General features: G+C 48.5%; 1 protein-coding gene across 1 annotated transcript in view; it reads right to left on the minus strand.

Moving 5' to 3' along the window:
* Positions 1-11,991: 11,991 nt before the first annotated feature.
* Positions 11,992-18,654, minus strand: part of RCAN1 (regulator of calcineurin 1) — a 46,087-nt gene continuing 39,424 nt past the window's right edge. The window contains exons 3-4 of the mRNA XM_027636680.1: positions 17,971-18,133; positions 11,992-14,346 (exon numbers count right to left, since the gene is read on the minus strand). Of these exons, the coding sequence (XP_027492481.1) occupies positions 14,180-14,346; positions 17,971-18,133 (330 nt within the window). The 3' untranslated portion in view covers positions 11,992-14,179. The remainder of the gene's footprint in view (positions 14,347-17,970; positions 18,134-18,654) is intronic.

An 18,654-nucleotide genomic window follows, 5' to 3' on the forward strand; every position in this document is an offset into this window, starting at 1 on the left:
AAAGAAAGAAAGAAAAGAGAAGGAAAGGAAGAAAGAAAGAAAAAGGAGGGAAGGAAGAAAGGAGGGAGGGAGGGGAGGGAGGGAGGGGAGGGAGGGAAGAAGGAAGGAAGGAGAGAAAGAGAGAGAGAAAGAAAGAATGAGAGAAAGAAAGAAAGAAGGAAGAAAAGAATGAAAGAAGAAAAGAAGGAAAGAAGGAAGAAAAGAGAGAAAGAGAGAGAGAAAGGAAGAAAGGAAGAAAGAAAGGAAAGAATGAAAATTGCTGGGTAAGGACGGGAGAGGAGGAACCTCCATTGACAAGCAGTGACCCCAAAATCACACCCAGCTGGGAGCAGAGCCAGAGCAGGGGGAAGGGGAACTTTGTATGCTGAGAAGCAGAAATTAAAACCACCTTTGTGTCATGGAACTGAGGCAGTGCCAGCTCTGTGCCCGTGCGCTGCCCACACAGCCACAGCTTCCTGGGCTGCCCAGCACGGAAGCACCAGCCCTGAGTGGGTTTTTTAATCTCTTTTCCTCTCCTTTAGAAGTTGCTGGTTTATGGGGTGAGCCCAGATAAGGTTTTGTTTTTATTTCCCAGAAGCAGCCACGTGGATCTTCCTGCTGCGCTGGTTTTCCCCCTGGAGCAGAGACCAGAGGGGAGCAGCAGGAGGAGCAGATTCCACCCTGCAGGAACCTCTGGGAGCTTCTGTGCTCATGGTGCAGGGATCCCCCGTGGGGTGAGAGGGTCAGGAGTGCCCTGGATTTGCAACTGTGCCCCTGCAGCCCTCACTGGAGAACGTGGATTTGCACCATCCCCAGCATCTCATCCCTCCTTCCCTCGGTTTGCAGGGATTTAACCACGTCAGTGGGAGTGAATTCATCCCAAGTTTGGTGTGAGCAAGGTCAGACCTCAAGTATGGCCTCAAGGCAGAGCCAGAACTTTTGTGGGTGCTCCCAGAGCAGCAGCAGAGGAGCCAGGTCATGGAATCACAGAATCAGGGAATGCTTTGGGTTGGAAGGGACCTTAAAGATCCTCCAGCTCCATCCCCTGCCGTGAAGGCCAGGCTGGACAGGGCCTGGAGCAACCTGGGCTGGTGGAAGGTGTCCCTGCCCGTGGCAGGGGGTGGCACTGGATGGGCTTTAAGGTCCCTCCCTTCCCATTCCATGGTTCCATGTTCATTCCTTGGTTGGCACACAGAGTTTCTCTTTCTTCTCTGGTCCCAGCCAAGCAGAAGGAACTGAAATCCTACAGCTCAGGATCAGAAGACACAGAGAAGTCAGCCCAGGAGGGGTTTTCCTCCCCCTGGAGTGAGTGTTCTCTCTCACCTCCTTCTGCTTTAACACACAGTTCACAAGAGAAAAAGCCAAAGGGGTGTGGGGGGACCCAGGGGGATTTGGGATACTCAGGATCTGAGATGCCTGGAGCACATGGGATCCAGAGCTCCCACCATCACATCCAACTGGGAACAAGCCAGACCAACCCAAGCAGGGAAAAATGTTCCTGAGCTGCCTCCCAGGATGAGAACCAGGAGGCAAAACACCTCGAGGGTGTGATGGAGCCTCTGGCACCCCTGCTGAGGGTGACAGAGCACGGGGACAAGCTGCCCAAAGGGGTTGTGGAGATACCCAAAACCTGCCTGGACACAGTCCTGGAAACCTGTTTTAGGAGAAGCTTGTCCTGGCTGATCCCAAGATCCAACTCCAACCATCCTGCTCCCAAAGAAAAGGCACAACCTGGGCTGTGTTTCCTCTGGGAAACCTCAACCAGCTCCTACAACCAGTCACTGCTGGTTGAATCCAGCTCTCCCAACATCTTGAGTGAGGGAAAACTGGTCAGAAACCAGTGTCAAACTGGGCAGCCAGGGCCACCAAGGGCACTCCTGGCACAGCCCCAGACGTGCTGATGGTTCCTCAAGTCTTGCTGGGATCAGACCCACAGGAAGCAGGAGCACTCTGAAGCAATCCAGGCATTTTTCTGGGTGTTATTTTTCACAAAGGAAGCCCAAAAGCAGAGGCAGAATAATGTGGGTTAGAAATCTTTGCTCCTTTAGGATCGTGGGCTGAAAATGCCTTGGAAAGGAGAAAACTGGGGCCACAGATTTTCCTGGCCTGGAGCTGGGTTTGGATCCACCCTGGGCAGCATCTCTGCCCATCCCTGCCCCAGCTGAGCACTGTCCAGCACCTCTGACACCCCCTTTGTCCTCCAGGCTGGAGGAGAAACACTTGCTGCAGATGCTCCACTGCCCAGTTTTACCCAAAAAATCACCAATTCTCCTCCATTTCCAATAAAATCAGCTCTTGTTTCAGACCTACCTGCAGTTGGTGTCCCAAGGTCCCTGCAGGGGGTTCGGAGCTGGCCTTGGTGGGATCGGCCTGGGAGTGCAGACCAGGCTTAACCAGCCTTGCCTTGGGCTGAGGTGGGGCAAGTTCAGTTAGTCAGAGCTTAAATCCTGCCCTCTGACAGCACCAGGGCGAGGAGGAGAGGAGGGAAACAAAGCTCAGTATGGGTCCAGGGCCAGGCTGGGGGGTTTGAGGAAGTCCTTCCCCTCTGTATCTCCACCAGCATCGTGTGTTCACCAGAACCTCACAGAGCCCCAGAACCACTGGGGTGGGAAAAGACCTCCAGGATCATCACCCAGCCCAACCTGTGAGTGAGAGCTGGCTTCCTTGTCTCCTGCTGACCCCAAAAATCCTCTCACAGACCTAAAAATCCTCTCACAGACCTAAAAATCCTCTCCCAGAGCACGGGGTGACACAATCAGAGGCGACAGTGACGATAACAAATCGATTTTGAGGTTCTCGTCTGCCTTCAGTGCCTGCTGAGTGGCAGATAAAGAGCCTCCCAGGGACTGGAGCTCCACCTAATGATGCTGCTGGAAGGGAACCTCCAGGAGATGATTGTGGGGGACTCACACCCCAAGGGTTGGTTTGGCATGGAGGTGGGAGGCCAAGGAATTCCTTGGGAAAGGGATGAATTCGTCAGCTGGGGGCTCACCTGGGGAGGAGGCAAAGCTGGGGATGGGCAGAGGGAGCCCAAGGGGTTTGTACCAGTCCATTGAAACGAAATGCCTGGATCATGGAATCATGGAATGGGTTGGGTTGGAAGGGAACTTAAAGCTCATCCAGTCCCACCCCCTGGGACACCTTCCACCAGCCCAGGTTGCTCCAAGCCCCGTCCATCCTGGCCTGGGACACTTCCAGGGATCCAGGGGCAGCCACAGCTTCTCTGGGCATTCCATTCCAGTTCCCTCCCCACCCTCCCAGCCAAGAATTCCTTTCCAATATCCCATCTAACCCCTCCCTTAAACCATCCCCTGTGTCCTGTCCCTCCATCCCTTGTCCCCAGTCCCTCTCCAGCTCTCCTGGAGCCCCTTTAGGCCCTGGAAGGGGCTCTGAGGTGTCCCCAGAGCCTTGGTGATTCCCAGTATCCATAACACCAGTCTCAAAGCCCAGTCCCTTCCTCCCCTATTGTCCTAATTTTTGGGTGCAGGCAGGAAGGAAAGGAAGGGAGACGGATTTCCCGGGATTTCCCGGCTGTGGCAGCTCTGTGGGAAGCTCAGGAGAAGGAGAAGGAGCTCCCTGGAGTCCCCCAAAGCCAGCTGAGAGCTGAGGTGGTGACAGGCCCACCTGCACCATCCCATGGCTTCCTGAGGGCCAGGAAACCTTTTCCTTCCACTCCATCAGCCAGGGAGAGAGAACCTTCCTGGGCAACCACCCCTGAGGAGGGAACTGCTGCCCAACCAAAGCTCTGCCCTGCTCCCCACACCTGGGACAGTTCCAGCTGGGAGATATCCCGGAAAATGGAATGGAGAGTGCACTGGAGAGGGATTTTGTAGGGATAGGACGAGGGGGAATGGCCTTGAGCTGGAGGAGGGCAGGGTGAGGTGGGATATTGGGAAGGAATCCTTGGCTGTGAGGGGGGTGGGGAGGGCCTGGCACGGGATGATTGATCCCTGTGGGTCCCTCCCAGCTCGGGATATTCCCTGATCCCGTGGTTCTGGCTGTGCCAGGGGGGTGTTTTCTCCCCACACCACATATTTGCATTACTTCAGGCCTTTCTTTCCCTCCTCAGTAAACGAGTCCTCCCAGTTCTTTTGAATTCCCTCCCACTCCAAACAATGGGCTGGATGAGGAGTAAAACTTTCCCTCCTTCAGTCAGGCTGCCTCACATTCCTCTTGCTTTCCATCAGGGATTCTGGCTAAACTCATCATTCCCGTTCTCCCCCAGTCACCAGGAAAGGCTGGAAAAGGAAAGGCTGTTTCTCAGGCAGAGCTGGAAAAGCACCTGGATCAGGAGTCCTGCAACTCAGTCACAACACAACGTTTGTAAAAGCGTTGGAACTTCATTACAGAGGTGTTTCAATTTTCCTATTTTTCCCTACTTTTAAAAATTCCCGGAGTTCTGCTGAACGACAAACGGGCTGCAGGGAAATGAAACCTTAAAAATAAGGTTTCAGATGCGTATAAAGACACTTTGAGAGAGCCAGACTTAACTGTGGGAGAGCAGCTCTTCCATGGAAATCCCAGATTGCTACAGAACCCATGGGATTTCACGGAATCACGGAGTCATGGAGGTTTTAATTTTAATTTTAAGCCTCCTTTGTTTGTTCCGCGCCAGGAAACGGAAAATGTGAATTCAACCCTCACACCAGATATAGAATATTATTCCTCTTATTTGGAAAGTTCAGTTTCCAAGCACCACCCATTAATCCAAGTGCATTAATGCCACGGATTCACCCTCCGAATATTTTCCAGCAGATCTCACCAGGAGGATGTTTTTTACCCAACCAGCCACGCTCACGGCACAAAGCTCTGCTTGGCATCACCCTTTAACCTAAATTTAAAAGAAATAAGTGGGATTCTTGCCCATTTAGGGTTTGAACCACCTGAGACCCTCCCAGGAGTGCTGGTGTCTTGTTTGGAATTCTCCTCCCCTCAGCCCTGTCCCAGCCAAGCTGAGCTTTGCCTTCTTTAGAGCTTATCAACCTTCACAAAATGTAATAATGCTGCTGATGGCAAATTAATTAAACACGTTGACAGCCCTGATTTAATTGCTGGGGAGGAAGGAACCTCTTGGAAAGAGTCAAAGGGAGGAGTGGACCCTGAAGTGAAGTTTTCTAGGGCAAAGCAGCAGCGTGAAAACTGGTTTTGTTTGCTCTGTTTGCATCTTGTTGCTACATCTCAAGGTCAAGTTGAACCCCTGATGTTCCCACAGAGCAGAAAAATGGGATTTTTTTCCTTTGAAGCTCAGCCAAAATGTCATGAATGAAATTATATCAATAGAATCATGGAATGGTTTGGGTTGGGAGAGACCTTAAAGCCCATCCAGTGCCACCCCCTGCCATGGGCAGGGACACCTCCCACCAGCCCAAGTTGCTCCAAGTTTATCCAACCTGGCCTTGCAGAGGTGTCCATGACTTGGGTGCTGCTCCTCACACCAGTGAGTAAACCAGGGCAGCAAAATTGCTTAAAATTATCAAGAGACAAAACTGAAACAACCAAGAATTCAACTCTTTCCTTGTTTTAATTAAAGCTGCAACATCCAAACCCTCGGGTGGGATCAGGGTCTCCTTTGGCCTCGGGAATCAGAATCACAGAACGGGGCTTGGGGTTGGGTTTGGGGTTGGGTTTGGGGGTTTGTTTTATTTTAAAACTGAGATCAGTGTTAAATCACCTGGCAAAACGTGGATTTTACAGAATCCCAGAGTCCTCAAGGCTGGGAGAGACCTTCAGGATCTTCCAGTCATAGAAACACCACCAGGATCACCCCTAATCCACGTCCCCAAGGGCCACATCCAGACACCTCTGGGACACTCCCAGACACGGGGACTCCACCACCTCCCCGGGACACTTATTCCAAGGCTCTGGAGGGCCCAGGAGCCCCCAGCACTGAGGTGGAACCAAAGCAAACTGCACTCAGGGCTCAGGCAGGGCAAATAACGGGGGTGGGTTTTTTTCCCCAGTCCAAAAGGAGGAAGATGGATGAGGCTCCCTCCCCAACTCCACCCAGAGCAAACCCGACACAAAAGGCCTCTGTTGTGTCTTCACAGGGAAAAAAATCCCCTGGTTTCCACTTGGATTGATAACCTGCCAGAAACTGGGGGTGAAAGAATGTAAATAAAAGGTTGGTTTGGAGAACAAGGGCTCCAAGAATGTGTCTGTCACCGTTTGTGGGGTTACACATTCCCAGGGACTCTGGGGAACAGCACAGGGAGGACATGGAGCTGCTGGAGAGAGTCCAGAGCAGGCCCCAAGAGGATCCCAGGGCTGGAGCAGCTCTGCTGGGAGGAAAGGCTGGGAGAGCTGGGATTGTTCAGCCTGGAGAAGAGAAGCTTTGGGGTGACCTGATCGTGGCCTTGCAGGACCTGAAGGGAACAGACAAGAAAGATGGAGAGAGACTATGGACAAGGGATAGAGGGACAGGACGAGAAGGAATGGCTTCAAAGTGACAAAAAGCAGGGTTGGATGGGATATTGGGAAGGAATTCCTGGCTGTGAGGGTGGGGAGGCCCTGGCCCAGGTTGGCCAGAGAAGCTGTGGCTGCCCCTGGATCCCTGGAAGTGTCCCAGGCCAGGTTGGACAGGGCTTGGAGCAACTCGGGCTGGTGGAAGGTGTCCCTGCCCATGGCAGGGGGTGGCACTGGATGGGCTTTGAGGTCCCTTCCAACTCAAACCATTCCATGATTCCATGAAATATCCAACCTTTCCTCCCCACAGACCAGGGCAAGGAATGAACTCATCCCTCCCTTCTCCCAGGTAACAAGTGACAGGACAAGAGGAAATGGCCTCAAGTTGCTCCAGGGGAGGTTTAGATTGGATATTAAAGGAAATTCTTCACAGAGAGGGTTGTAAAGCCTTGCAATGGGCTGTGCAGGGAAGTGGTGGAGTCATCATCCCTGGAATTGTCCAGAAAACATGGATATGGCAGTTATGGACATGGTGAACATGCTAGTGCTGGGTTGACAGTTGGCCTTGATGACCTTCAAGGTCTTCTCCAACCTTAATGACTCGGTGATTCCTGTAACTTCCTTCCATTCCCAGGGGTTCCCAAAATGCATCTGGCACATGATCTCCCCACCCTTGGCTCCCTCACAGACCTGACCCACTGTCAGAGCCATTTTGGGGCTCCTTCCATCCACAGCCCTGTTCCCATGTCCGAGGTGGTTGACAGGGAAACAAGGTCTGGGGGCTACTGGGCAGACCCCGGGTGAGGGCTGGGAGGAGGAGGAGGAGGAGGGAAGGACTAATCAAACACTGGGATTAATCAAACACTGGAATTAATCCTCCAAAGCCCAGGCTGGGGCTTGTCCTCTGCAAACATCAGACTCCAGGAAGCCTCTGCCTCCAGCCACAGGCTGAGCAGAGACACTCAGAGGTGGGAGAAGGCTCTGGAAAGGCCAGGAAGAGCACGAGCGGGGTGTCCTAAAACAGCCCTAAGCCAGGGCTGAGCTCCCGGCTCGGGAAGTCTGAGGGAGCTCTCAGAGCTCTTTCCCGGAACACTTCACGAATTAAATCCTCCTGGAAATCGATACTTTATACCCCAGGGCAGCCAGGGATCGATCTGGGTTCTGGGAATTGGACTGTGAGGGGACGGCGAGCGGGAAGGGGGTTGGCACGGGCAGCCAGTGCTGGCACCGCTCCTCTCCTTGGCACCAAACACCATCCTCTGTCCTGCTGAGTCACCCAGAGCTGCTCCAGCGCTGGAGATGCTCCTTTATCCAAGGATAACTCCCTCTACCCCAAGAGCTGTCCCCTCCTGCCCAGGGGGAGGGGGAAGCAGAAGGTGCCGTTTTGCTCCTGTGACTCAACTCGCCACCGACACGAGTTTCAGCTGCTTCAGCTCATGCTGCAAAATGCCAGCTGGGATAGGGCAGGGTTAGATGGGATATTGGGAAGGAATTCCTGGCTGTGAGGGTGGGGAGGCCCTGGCCCAGGTTGGCCAGAGAAGCTGTGGCTGCCCCTGGATCCCTGGAAGTGTCCAAGGCCAGGTTGGACGGGGCTTGGAGCAACCTGGGCTGGTGGAAGGTGTCCCTGCCCATGGCAGGGGGTGGGATGAGATGATCCTTCAGGTTCCTTCCAACCCAAACCATTCCAGGATTCCATGATTCATTCTATCATTCTATGATCAAAATAATTTCCAGTGTTACCAAATTATTCCTAATTCCAAGTGAAGGTTGGGTGATGGATCTGAACGGGATGTTACACGGGGGTGGAATTTCTCAGGTGTCACAAAATCCCAGGATGGTTTGGGTTGGGAGGGACCTTAAAGCCCATCCAGTTCCACCCCCTGCCATAGGCAGGGACACCTTCCACTATTCCAGGTTGCTCCAAGCCCCATCCAACCTGGCCTTGGACACTTCCAGGGATCCAGGGGCAGCCACAGCTTCTCTGGGAAACCTGGGCCAGGGCCTCCCCACCCTCCAAGCCAGGAATTCCTTCCCAATATCCCATCTCTCCCTGCCCTCTGGCAGTGGGAGCCATTCCCCTTGTCCTGTCCCTCCATCCCTTGTCCAACATCCCTCTCCAGTGATGCTCAATTGAAATGAAAGGTATGGAAGTGTTTTGCTTTCCTGCTCTCTGGATCCATCTATCCAACCTAAATTTCCCCTCTTTCAGTTTGAAGCCATTCCCCTTGTCCTGTCCCTCCAGCCCTTGGAAATAGTCTCTCTCCATCTTTCCTGGAGCCCCTTCAGGCCCTGCAAGGCCACAATCAGTTCCCCCCAAAGCTTCTCTTCTCCAGGCTGAACAATCCCAGCTTTCCCAGCCTGTCTCCACGGGGAAGCTGCTCCAGCCCCTGCTGATTTTCCCCTGCCCAGCACAACCCACCCCCTCAGAATGGCACTTCCAGCCCCTCCTCTGGAAGGCTCTGGAACCCCCTGGATGCTGCCGAGGATGGGAAGTTCCTGCTGCTGCCTCTCCCACCCGGCCCAGTTTGCCAGAGGGATTTCCAGAGCCAAGGGAAATTCCACCTGCTTTTTAATCCCACACATTCCAGCTGCTAAACCACCCTCCTGCAGCAGCAGGAGCCGCTGGAGCTGCTCCTCAGCCAGGACCTGCTGGAACATCCAGGAATCCTGCCCTGCCTTCTTCAGGAGCTGCTTTACAGCTGGAATTAAAGCTGGGTCAAAGTTTCCATTCCCAGAGCTGAAGGGACCTGGAAAAGTTCTGGTTACTCAGCAAATTGCTTCGGGGCTTTCGTTTGGTGGTTTAGGAATCTCATTTTAATGGTTCAGCACTGTCAAAGTGAATAAACCCAATGGAATCCCAGCCTTTGCTGGGATTTACTGGGATTTACAATCTGAAAGTTTCCCTCAGAGTGCTCAAAAATCCTAAAAGTGGAAAACAAGAGGAGAAAAAAACCACTTTTTGTCGAGTCGTGTATTTTCCCAACTCGAATAACATCAGTAAGTGGATCATTAATTTAATCACCGTGAGGCTCAATCCTGCCCAGTTCAGCTCCAATCCTGGAAAAAGTCCCTCTCCTTCCTTTTTACAACCCCTTTTAGGCTCTGGAAGGGGCTCCAAGGTCTCCCTGGAGCTTTCCCTTCTCCGGGATGAACATTGTAGCCGGTCCTCTTCACAATAAATCAAATTAAGGCATCATTTTGGGATGATTTTATCCGTAAATTAATACACCCTGGGAATTACCATCACTTTATCCAGAGGCTACAGGGAGCTGAGCACCTGAACTTCCCCTTTTCCAGCTGGAACCAGCCAGTTTTCCCTCGGTGTGTCCCAGGGGGCTCCTTTAAAATAAGAAGAATTAAGAAGAAAACAGAGTTTGCAAAGGTACGATCAGAAAACCATGGAATGGTTTGGGTTGGAAGGGACCTGAAGGATCTTTTCCACCCCTGGGTGGGAGCCTGAGCTGGAGGTTTGAGTTGTGAGGCTCCACTTTGTTGTCGGTGGATATTTAGCTCCACCTATGGGCACCTCTGGAAATCCTTGGAATGAAAGCGTTTAGTAAAAGTTTGGAGGCTCTAATTCCAGAATCGAGGTTGGAGGAGACCTTCAGGATCATCCATAGAAGCACCACCGGGATCACCCCCAATCCATGTCCCCAGTGGCCACATCCAGACACAACCCGGGGTGCTCGTGGAGTTTTAGGGCTTCCAAAATATGGACAAAAAGATGATTCCATGAAGTATCTGCCCAGAGGGGTTGAGGACTCACCATCCCTGGAAGTGTCCAAGGCCAGGTTGGAGCAATCTGGGCTGGTGGAAGGTGTCCCTGCCCGTGGCAGGGGGTGGCACTGGATGAGCTTCGAGGTCCCTCCCAACCCAAACCAATCTGGGATTCTGAGTTATGAGGAGATCGTACAGAAAAAAATAAATTAGATGCAACTTCATATTTCTGATCCCTTCTTTCTCTCTGTTGGTTTGTGTCTTTCTGGAACAGGACTTGGACTGTCAGTTCTCTGAATCCCAGAATCACCAGGGTTGGGAGAGACCTGTAGGATCATCCAGTCCCACCCTCATCCAACACCACCACAATCACCCCAAATCCATGTCCCCAAGGGCCACATCCAGACACCTCTGGCACACTCCCAGACACAGGGGCTCCACCACCTCCCTGGGACACTTATTCCAAGGCCTGACCACTCCTGCAGGGAAAAATTGTTTCTAATCCCTAATCTGAACCTGCCCTGGTGCAGTTTGAGGCCATTTCCTCTCATCTTTCCAACCCTCCTGTTGCAGAGAGCAATGAGGTCCCCCCTGAGCCTCCTCTTCTCCAGATAAACCCCCCCAGCCCCCTCACGTTTTCCAGACCCTTCCCCAGCTCCCTTCCCTTCCCTGGACACTCTCCAACCAAACTGAAATCCTGGCCCAACTTCAGTGGCACCAAAACACGCCCAGCTCGAGGTGACGAGAGGTTTGAAGTGTGACAGTCGCCGCTTTATCCATGGAAATTCCATCAAGGGAAGATAAATCCGGCCCTGCCAGCTCCGTGCTGTCCCCTGCTGTCACTGGAGTCACCTCTGGGGCCTTGCTTTGACTGGCAATATTGAAAATTTGATGTGATTTGAAAGCTCAGAGAAAAAAGTTTTAAGAGTATCTCGGGGAAGGTCTTTAACAGAGGTGAGTTTGGTTTCTTTTTTAGCCAGTCCACGAATTTAAAAAAAAAAAAAATTAAAAAAGCATTTAAAAGGTGTAATTTTCAGCAAAAAGCACGTTGGGCAAGGCTTAGGATAAAAGCATCTTGTTATTTGTAGTTGGCAGAGCAGGAATTGTGCCCAGGGCAAAATCCCAGGTTGGAAGTGTTCCAATGGTTTGGCTGGAACTGTTCCAAAGGTTGGGAGGGAGTTGCTGGAGTCCTTCCCCTCCCCACCCTGGACAAGCCTGGGATGCACAGGGAGAACAATTCCACTCTTCCATGATTTCCAAAGGCAAAGAGGCTCCACTTGTTGCTGCTCTGGAAAATAAAACTCGGGTTGGAAACCACAACTTCAGCCTCAGCACCTACAGGCAAAGCCAGTTAAACACGGATTTCCAGACTCCAGGAGCTCAAAAATCATGGAATCCCAGACTGGTTTGGGTTGGGAGGGACCTTAAAGCCCATCCAGTGCCACCCCTTCCATGGGCAGGGACACCTTCCACCAGGTTGCACCAAGCCCTGTTCAACTTGGCCTTGGACACTTCCAGGGATGGGGAATCCACCATTTTTTTTGGGCAAATCCCCGGAATTATTCCTTTTCTATCTACAAAATACACATTCTGGCTGCACAGGGATTATTATAAAGCACTATGAGGTCGATCCCTTTCTTCAGAAGCAGCTTCAGGCACTGAAGGAGCAATTTTTAAACCGGAATATTCTGCATTTTTTTCATCAGTAGATTCTCACCCTTCCACTGAGATCACGGGAAGCAAAAGGCTGGAAACCTTTTCCAGGAATAGATTTATTTGGTTATTAAGGATGTGACCTGACAATATATCCTCCCCTCTTCTGTAAATTAGTTGTTTGAAGGCCTAAAAATCCCGATTTTTGGTGTGATTTTTGTGCAGAAACACCACGACAACTTACAAGAAAGACAACAAAATATTTTAATTTAAATATGCCCCGTGCTATACAACTGTAGAAAATACCAACCAAGCATTCAGTTGAACATTAAAAAAAAAGAAAAGGAACAGGAAAAGCCAAGGAGACACAACCAGGAACACGCTGTCACCATTCCAAGATTTCCAGGCTTTCCCAGTGGCCACTTTCTCGGCATAGGAAATGATTAAAAATCACGGATTTTGGTGGTTTTTAGTTGAAAAGCAGCACTGTTGGTTTTTTTTTTTTTTAGGGAACAGAACAGCAGCTCCCTGTGATGGAGAAGTCATGTTTGGAATTGCCATCCTGGAAAAAGGACAGGAATTCTTCCATTTTCGACTGGACGAAACACTTGAGTCCAGCAGCAATTGGAGAAACGTGGAAAAAAAAAAAATCTTGGAAAGGCTTAAAGGCAGTTGTGGCAAACCTGCTTGATTCCTTTCTTTTGGGGGCTGGTAGCCAGGACATGGCCCCAGCTGGATGTTGTGCCCCCAAAATAACCTGATTTTTCCCATGTGTCCATCCAAGAGCTCCAGCAGGACACGGAATTAGCTCTTTTTAACACCAAGGATCAGGGTTTCTTCCAGTTTCCAGGGAAGAGTGATCAAAACCAGAGCAGAAAATTCCATCCGTTCCTGTTCTCCAGTCACTGGTTTCCGTTCCACTCGGCAAAGCCAGTCCTTGTTTCCCGGCTTGGGATGGCTCCATTCCACATCTTCCATTTTAAAATAGGTATTATTTTTTAAAAAAACAAGGGTGTTTAAGTCAATATTTGCTTCAAACTCCTTCTCAGACCGACTGTGGCAAAAGCAGAGCAGGAGGGAACCACGTTTGGGTTCCTAAAAACTTTCCAACGAACTTCCTAAGACCCATAAATGATATTTTCCACAAAAATCAGTTCCTATCTCTTCCCCAAAAAATACCTGTTTCAAGGTGAGGATCTCCAGTTTTAAAAAAAACCCCAAGTAATAAAATACATTTCTCTCTCATCTTTTTGGGGTTTTTTTTGCCTTGAAATTGGGATTATCAAGACTGTCTGGAACATATAAAACCCCTAAAGCTTCTCCCACACATTCCCATGATTTAAATGTGCATTACTTGGCATTAAAGCATTTCACACCAGCTCAGTCTGGAGGCAAAGCTAAGAAAATTTGGGAGTTCTGGATGTACAAAGCCAGTAGAAAAAGATCCAAGTGTGCAGCTTGTAGTAGGAATGGACAAGGAAAAGGCACCATCTCCCCTCCCTGTAATTTTATAATCACCATTCAACCTTTTCTCACAAAAAAAAATGCAGATTCAAGTCCCTCCATCACTGAAAAAAATTCTGAATATGCACCATTAGCCTTATTTATACCCTTAAAAGTCCTTTTTTCCCCCCCTCCCCAAGTCAAAGCTACCAAACAAATGCTATTGAAGATATAAATTATCAGAACTTAAATAATTTAAAATCCATTCATTTCAGCAAGTCTCACGTTGCACCTTTTTTTTTTTCCCCCATTGTTTTGCCAGATAAAACCCCACTGGAGGCATTTCAAAGGCTGAAAATTTTAAAAGCACGAGTCCCCACAGCACCTAAATCAGGGGGGCTGAAGGGATTTTGTGCCTGCTGGAAAAGCAGTGCCAATAAACCCAAATATAAATATATGTATTTACACATCTAGAGGGAAATCTGGGATAATAAATACTTTAAACCTCCCCGATTTCCAGCTCGTGAGAAACTCTAGAAAATAAAAGTTACTTTAGAAGACCAAGAATACACATGCACAAAATGCAGGATGAGAAAAAGTACTTTTTTTTTTTGAGTTTTAAGGACTTTAATCCTTAAAACCTTCTCTGTTATCCCGAGGTTTTTCCATCCAACCGGAGGATTTAAGAGTCAGGCAAGGAAAAGCTCCCCCAGCTGCTTCACCCCCCAAAATTAAACCCTATTTTTGTCTTGGTTTGTCTCCAAATATCATCTTCTCCCAGCGATTTTGGGAATACACCCAGGGATCAACCTGCAGCCTCAAAAAAAAATCGGGATGAAACTTCCTTTATTTTTCTCTTAGACGGGGAATTTCTCGAGCGCTGCCGCCAAACCCAACGGGTTTTCTTTTTTTTTTCTCCCTGGAAGTTCCCTACTGGGAAAAAACCCCAAGAACCAAACCCAAACCCAGCGGCAGCAGCAGCAGCTCAGCTGAGATGGGCAGGGGTGTAATCGGGTCTCCTGGTCTGGATGATTTTGGGTTTGGGTTTTTTGGCTTCCTCGTCGCCGCCGTCGTTCTCCTGGTCGCTCTCGCACACGTGCACGACCACGCTGGGGGTGGTGGCGGTGGCTGCGTGGAGCTCGTACTTGTCTCCTGCAGGACAACAAAAAACACCCCAAAAATGGGATTAAAAAGCCTCCACTCTGCATAAAAAAATTTAGTTTGGGGGGCTTTTAAGGTGTAAAAATAGAATTGCACGAGGTTGATGTGATGTTGAGCGTCCCGAAGGGTTTTAGTGAGCGCGGAGTTCAACGCGGGTTTTATCTTAATATAAAGAATTGCTTTAAAGCAGATTTACATTACAAGGCCAAGTGTCGGGTCCACAAGGCCAAGTGTCGGGTCCTGCACTTTGGTCACAACAACCTCATGCAGCGCTCCAGGCTGGGACAGAGGGGCTGGAGAGCAGCCAGGCAGGAAGGGAGCTGGGAGTGGGGATGGACAGGAAGCTGAACAGGAGCCAGAGTGTGCCCACGGGGACAAGAAGGCCAATGGATCCTGGCCTGGCTCAGGAACAGTGTGGCCAACAGGTCCAGGGAAGTGATTCTTGCCCTGGACTCAGCACTGGTGAGGCCACCCCTGGAGTGCTGTGTCCAGTTCTGGGCCCTCAGCTCAGGAAGGACATTGAGGGGCTGGAGCAGGTCCAGAGGAGAGCAACGAGGCTGGGGAAGGGACTGGAGCACAAGTGCTGTGAGGAGAGGCTGAGGGAGCTGGGGGGGCTCAGCCTGGAGAAGAGGAGGCTCAGGGGAGACCTCCTCACTCTCTGCAACTCCCTGACAGGAGGGGGGAGCCAGGGGGGGGTTGGTCTCTTTTCCCAGGCAACCATCAGCAAGACAAGAGGGCTCGGTCTTCATCTGTGCCAGGGGAGGTTTAGGTTGGATATCAGAAAGAATTTCTTTCCAGAGAGGGTGCTCAGCCATTGGAATGGGCTGCCCAGGGAAGTGGTGGATTCTCCATCCCTGGAGGTGTTTAAGGACAGACTGGATGTGGCATCAGTGCCATGGGCTGGGAACCACGGCGGGGTTGGATCAAGGGTTGGACTTGATGAGCTCAGAGGTCCCTTCCAACCCAGCTGATTCTGGGATTCTGTGATAAAAATTTAGTTTGGGAGGTTTTTAAGGTGTAAAAATAAAACTGCCCAAGGTTGATGTGACATCGAGCATCCCGAAGGGTTTTAGTGAGTGGAGGGTTCAGAGAGTGCATTATTATGTGAAAAAAGACATGTTTTTAATAATCTGAAACTGTTGCTGTCGATAGAATTTAGTTGATGAAGGAAAAAATGCCAACTTTTACAGATTTCTTGGAGGAGCACTGCCATTGCTATTGAAAAATACATGGGATTTTGTGCCTGCTGGAAAAGCAGTGCCAATAAAACCAAATATAAATATATGTATTTACACATCTAGAGGGAAATCTGGGATAATAAACACTTTAAATCTCCCCAGTTTCCAGAAGCTCATGAGAAACTCTAGAAAATAACTCCAAGTTACTTTAGAAGACCAAGGATACACATGCACAAAATGCAGGGTGAGAAAAAGTACAATTTTTTAAAGGACTTTAATCCTTCAAACCTTCTCTGTTATCCCAAGGTTTTCCACGCAACTGGAGGATTTAAGAGTCAGGCAAGGAAATTTTCTAATGAATTTCTCTCTCTGTTCAGGGCTATGAAAACTTACCAAAACACTAGTATTATCAGAGAGACAAAAAGATTTTCCCTGGACAAAACTGAAAAGTGCTGGTAGAAAAAAGCTTCAAGTTACATGAAGCAACAGTGGCTTTGCTGCTGTGAAAGAAAGGGAGGGAAAAAAGAAATAAAACCAGAAAAATGGCATAAAATTTGAGGAAAGGAAAAAAGGTTATCTTTAAATATAAAGAACTGCTTTAAAGCAGACATTAAAATATTATTATTATTATTATTATTATTATTATTATTATTATTATTATTGTCATCATCATCATTTAAAATGCAAAATGATAAAAGTGATATGCTAAAGAAAAAGAAATAATAAACCCGGACTTGAAATGGTTTTAATTTTATGGTAAATCAGGGAAAGAACAAACTGGTTCTTTTTATCTATTCCCTGATTATCCTCCAATTTTTCCTTGTTTCTTCATCCTTGTTACTCCTCAGTCTCCAGAAGAGCTCAGCTGACCTGCACTCAGGTGTTCAGAGCCCACTCCAAGGCTCCGTTTTCCCGGGAATTTTAGGAAGGGCAACTGGGCCCAAGAGCAATTCCAGAGAGGAAAAGGCCTCCAGTTCTCCAGGAACACACCCTGTGCTGGAGCAATCCCTGCCTGCTCCTTGGAACCCCTCAACTCCACATTCCAGGGAACATCCCAGTCCAGAGGCAAAGCTTTACAGGGCTCAACATTCCCAAAAAACATGGGAAACTCATGGGAAAAGGGGTCGAAGACCTGGCTGTGAGCTCATTGCAGGGGAGCTCAACAACAGGGAAAAAGGGCCAACTTTTAGTGCCTTAAATATTTATTTTAAGAGCTACAGGTTTCTTTTTGGCATTCCTAAAAATTCCAAGGAAAGCTTGGAGTGAAGAAACAGCAGCTCTGAACTTTGATACCAACAGCAGCTGTTGGTATGAAATAACATTATTTATAATATTGGCATGAAATAATATTATTTACAATTATTTATAATTAAATAATAATATTTATAATATTATAAATTATATATAATGAATATATAATGAATATATAAAATCTATATATATAATGAATATATATATATAATCAATATATATATATATATAAAATGAATATATATTATATATTCATTCAACATGTTCCATCCAAATCAACTTTGCTCCCAAAACCAGCTTCAGGAAAATAAAATCTTTGATTAAAAAAAAATTGTAATTTAATTTAAAACCACTTAATTCCTCAGCAGGATCCTTGATGGAAAGATTTAAAGTCCTTCAGGAGGGACCCAAAATTCTGCCCTGTTCTTTTCTCCCCTGAACATAACAAGGAGTGTTCCCTCAACTGAGGAATAAAAATCCTCCAGGAAAATCAAATCAGGCTCCAGTTTTATTCCCTTTAATCCTGTCACTAAATGTGGCCATTTTTTCTATCTCCTAAAATTAATAATAAATCATGAGTTGGATTGGGGGGAAATATTAATTTGCAGCAATTTTCAGTGAGAAGTTTGAGGGAGAAAATGAAATGGGGTCGTTAAATCACTGGAAAAAAAAGGAATGGCAGGAAATTTTTCCTCTTAATTTCAAAGGAATGTCAGGTTTTCTCCCACACTTAGGAGTGGTTTCCTCCTCCTAGCATTCCATAGAGGAATTTAAGCCCAGCTCTGAGCTGGGTCGGTCTTAATCCTGAGCCAGGACTTTCCCATCCCTCCAAAAGGTGTGGAAATTTCCAATTTCCCCTTTCATTTTTGGGAAGCTGCTGCTTTAAAAATATTAATTAACGAGGTGATAATTGAAGGAACGTTTGTGCTCTCAACAAATCCCATTGTGGAGCTCTGGGTCCTCCAAGGAATCCTGTGGAATTACTCCATGTGTAAGAAATCCAGGTCCTCCAAGGAATCCTGTGGAATTCTAAATGTTTAAGAAATCCTTGTTTTCATTACGAGTTTCTTCTGACATTACAAGTTTAATTGGGAGATAACGATTTCCTGGGAAAGTTTGGGAAGCTCAGGAAGCTCAAAGGGTGTTTTCCTCACTCCCAATCCCGTTTTTTTTCCCCCCTTCTCACCTGGTCCTAACTTGGAAATTGCATATAAAAGGTCATAGTTGATGACTGGAGTTGCATCTTCCACTTGTTTCCAATCCACGGGTGGAGAGGCGGGAGGGGAAATCAGGAACTGCTTGTCTGGATTTGGAGGTGCCAAGTGGGAGCTCCCAATGTGCAAAGTCTGGGAATAAAAAAAAAAAGGCAGGAAAGCCCAAGCTGTGTCATCATTATCCAGGAATTTGTCGTTCAGGAGGGATTTTAAGGTTGGGAGAGGTGTTGTTGTTCTCTGCCAGGGACTCGGGGTGGCAGCACGAGCCAGGATTCCACAGCCAAGCCCCCACATCCAATTCCCAGGAAACTTCCAAGGAAGTTCCTTTAAATCCTTTGGTTTCCCTTAAAATAATTTTTTTTTTAATTTTAATATATTTTATTTCTATAGCTGCCCATAAAATCCCGGAGTGGGAGGAAGCTGGATCTGGCCTTTAATGACAAATGGGGTGGGAAGGCAACACAAGTGAGAGTGGTGGGAATTCCCAGAGGGATAGAAATGAACTGGGACATCCCAAACAGACACACAGTCCCTTTTCCCATACAGGGACTCCTTTTCCCACAAAGGAATTCCTTTCCCCATACAAGGATTCATTTTCCCATACAAGGAATTCCTTTTCCCACACAAGGATTCCTTTTCCCACACAAGGATTCCTT

This window comes from Corapipo altera, unplaced genomic scaffold (genome assembly GCF_003945725.1).
Source record: "Corapipo altera isolate COAL_440 unplaced genomic scaffold, ASM394572v1 0, whole genome shotgun sequence".
Lineage (NCBI taxonomy): Eukaryota > Metazoa > Chordata > Aves > Passeriformes > Pipridae > Corapipo > Corapipo altera.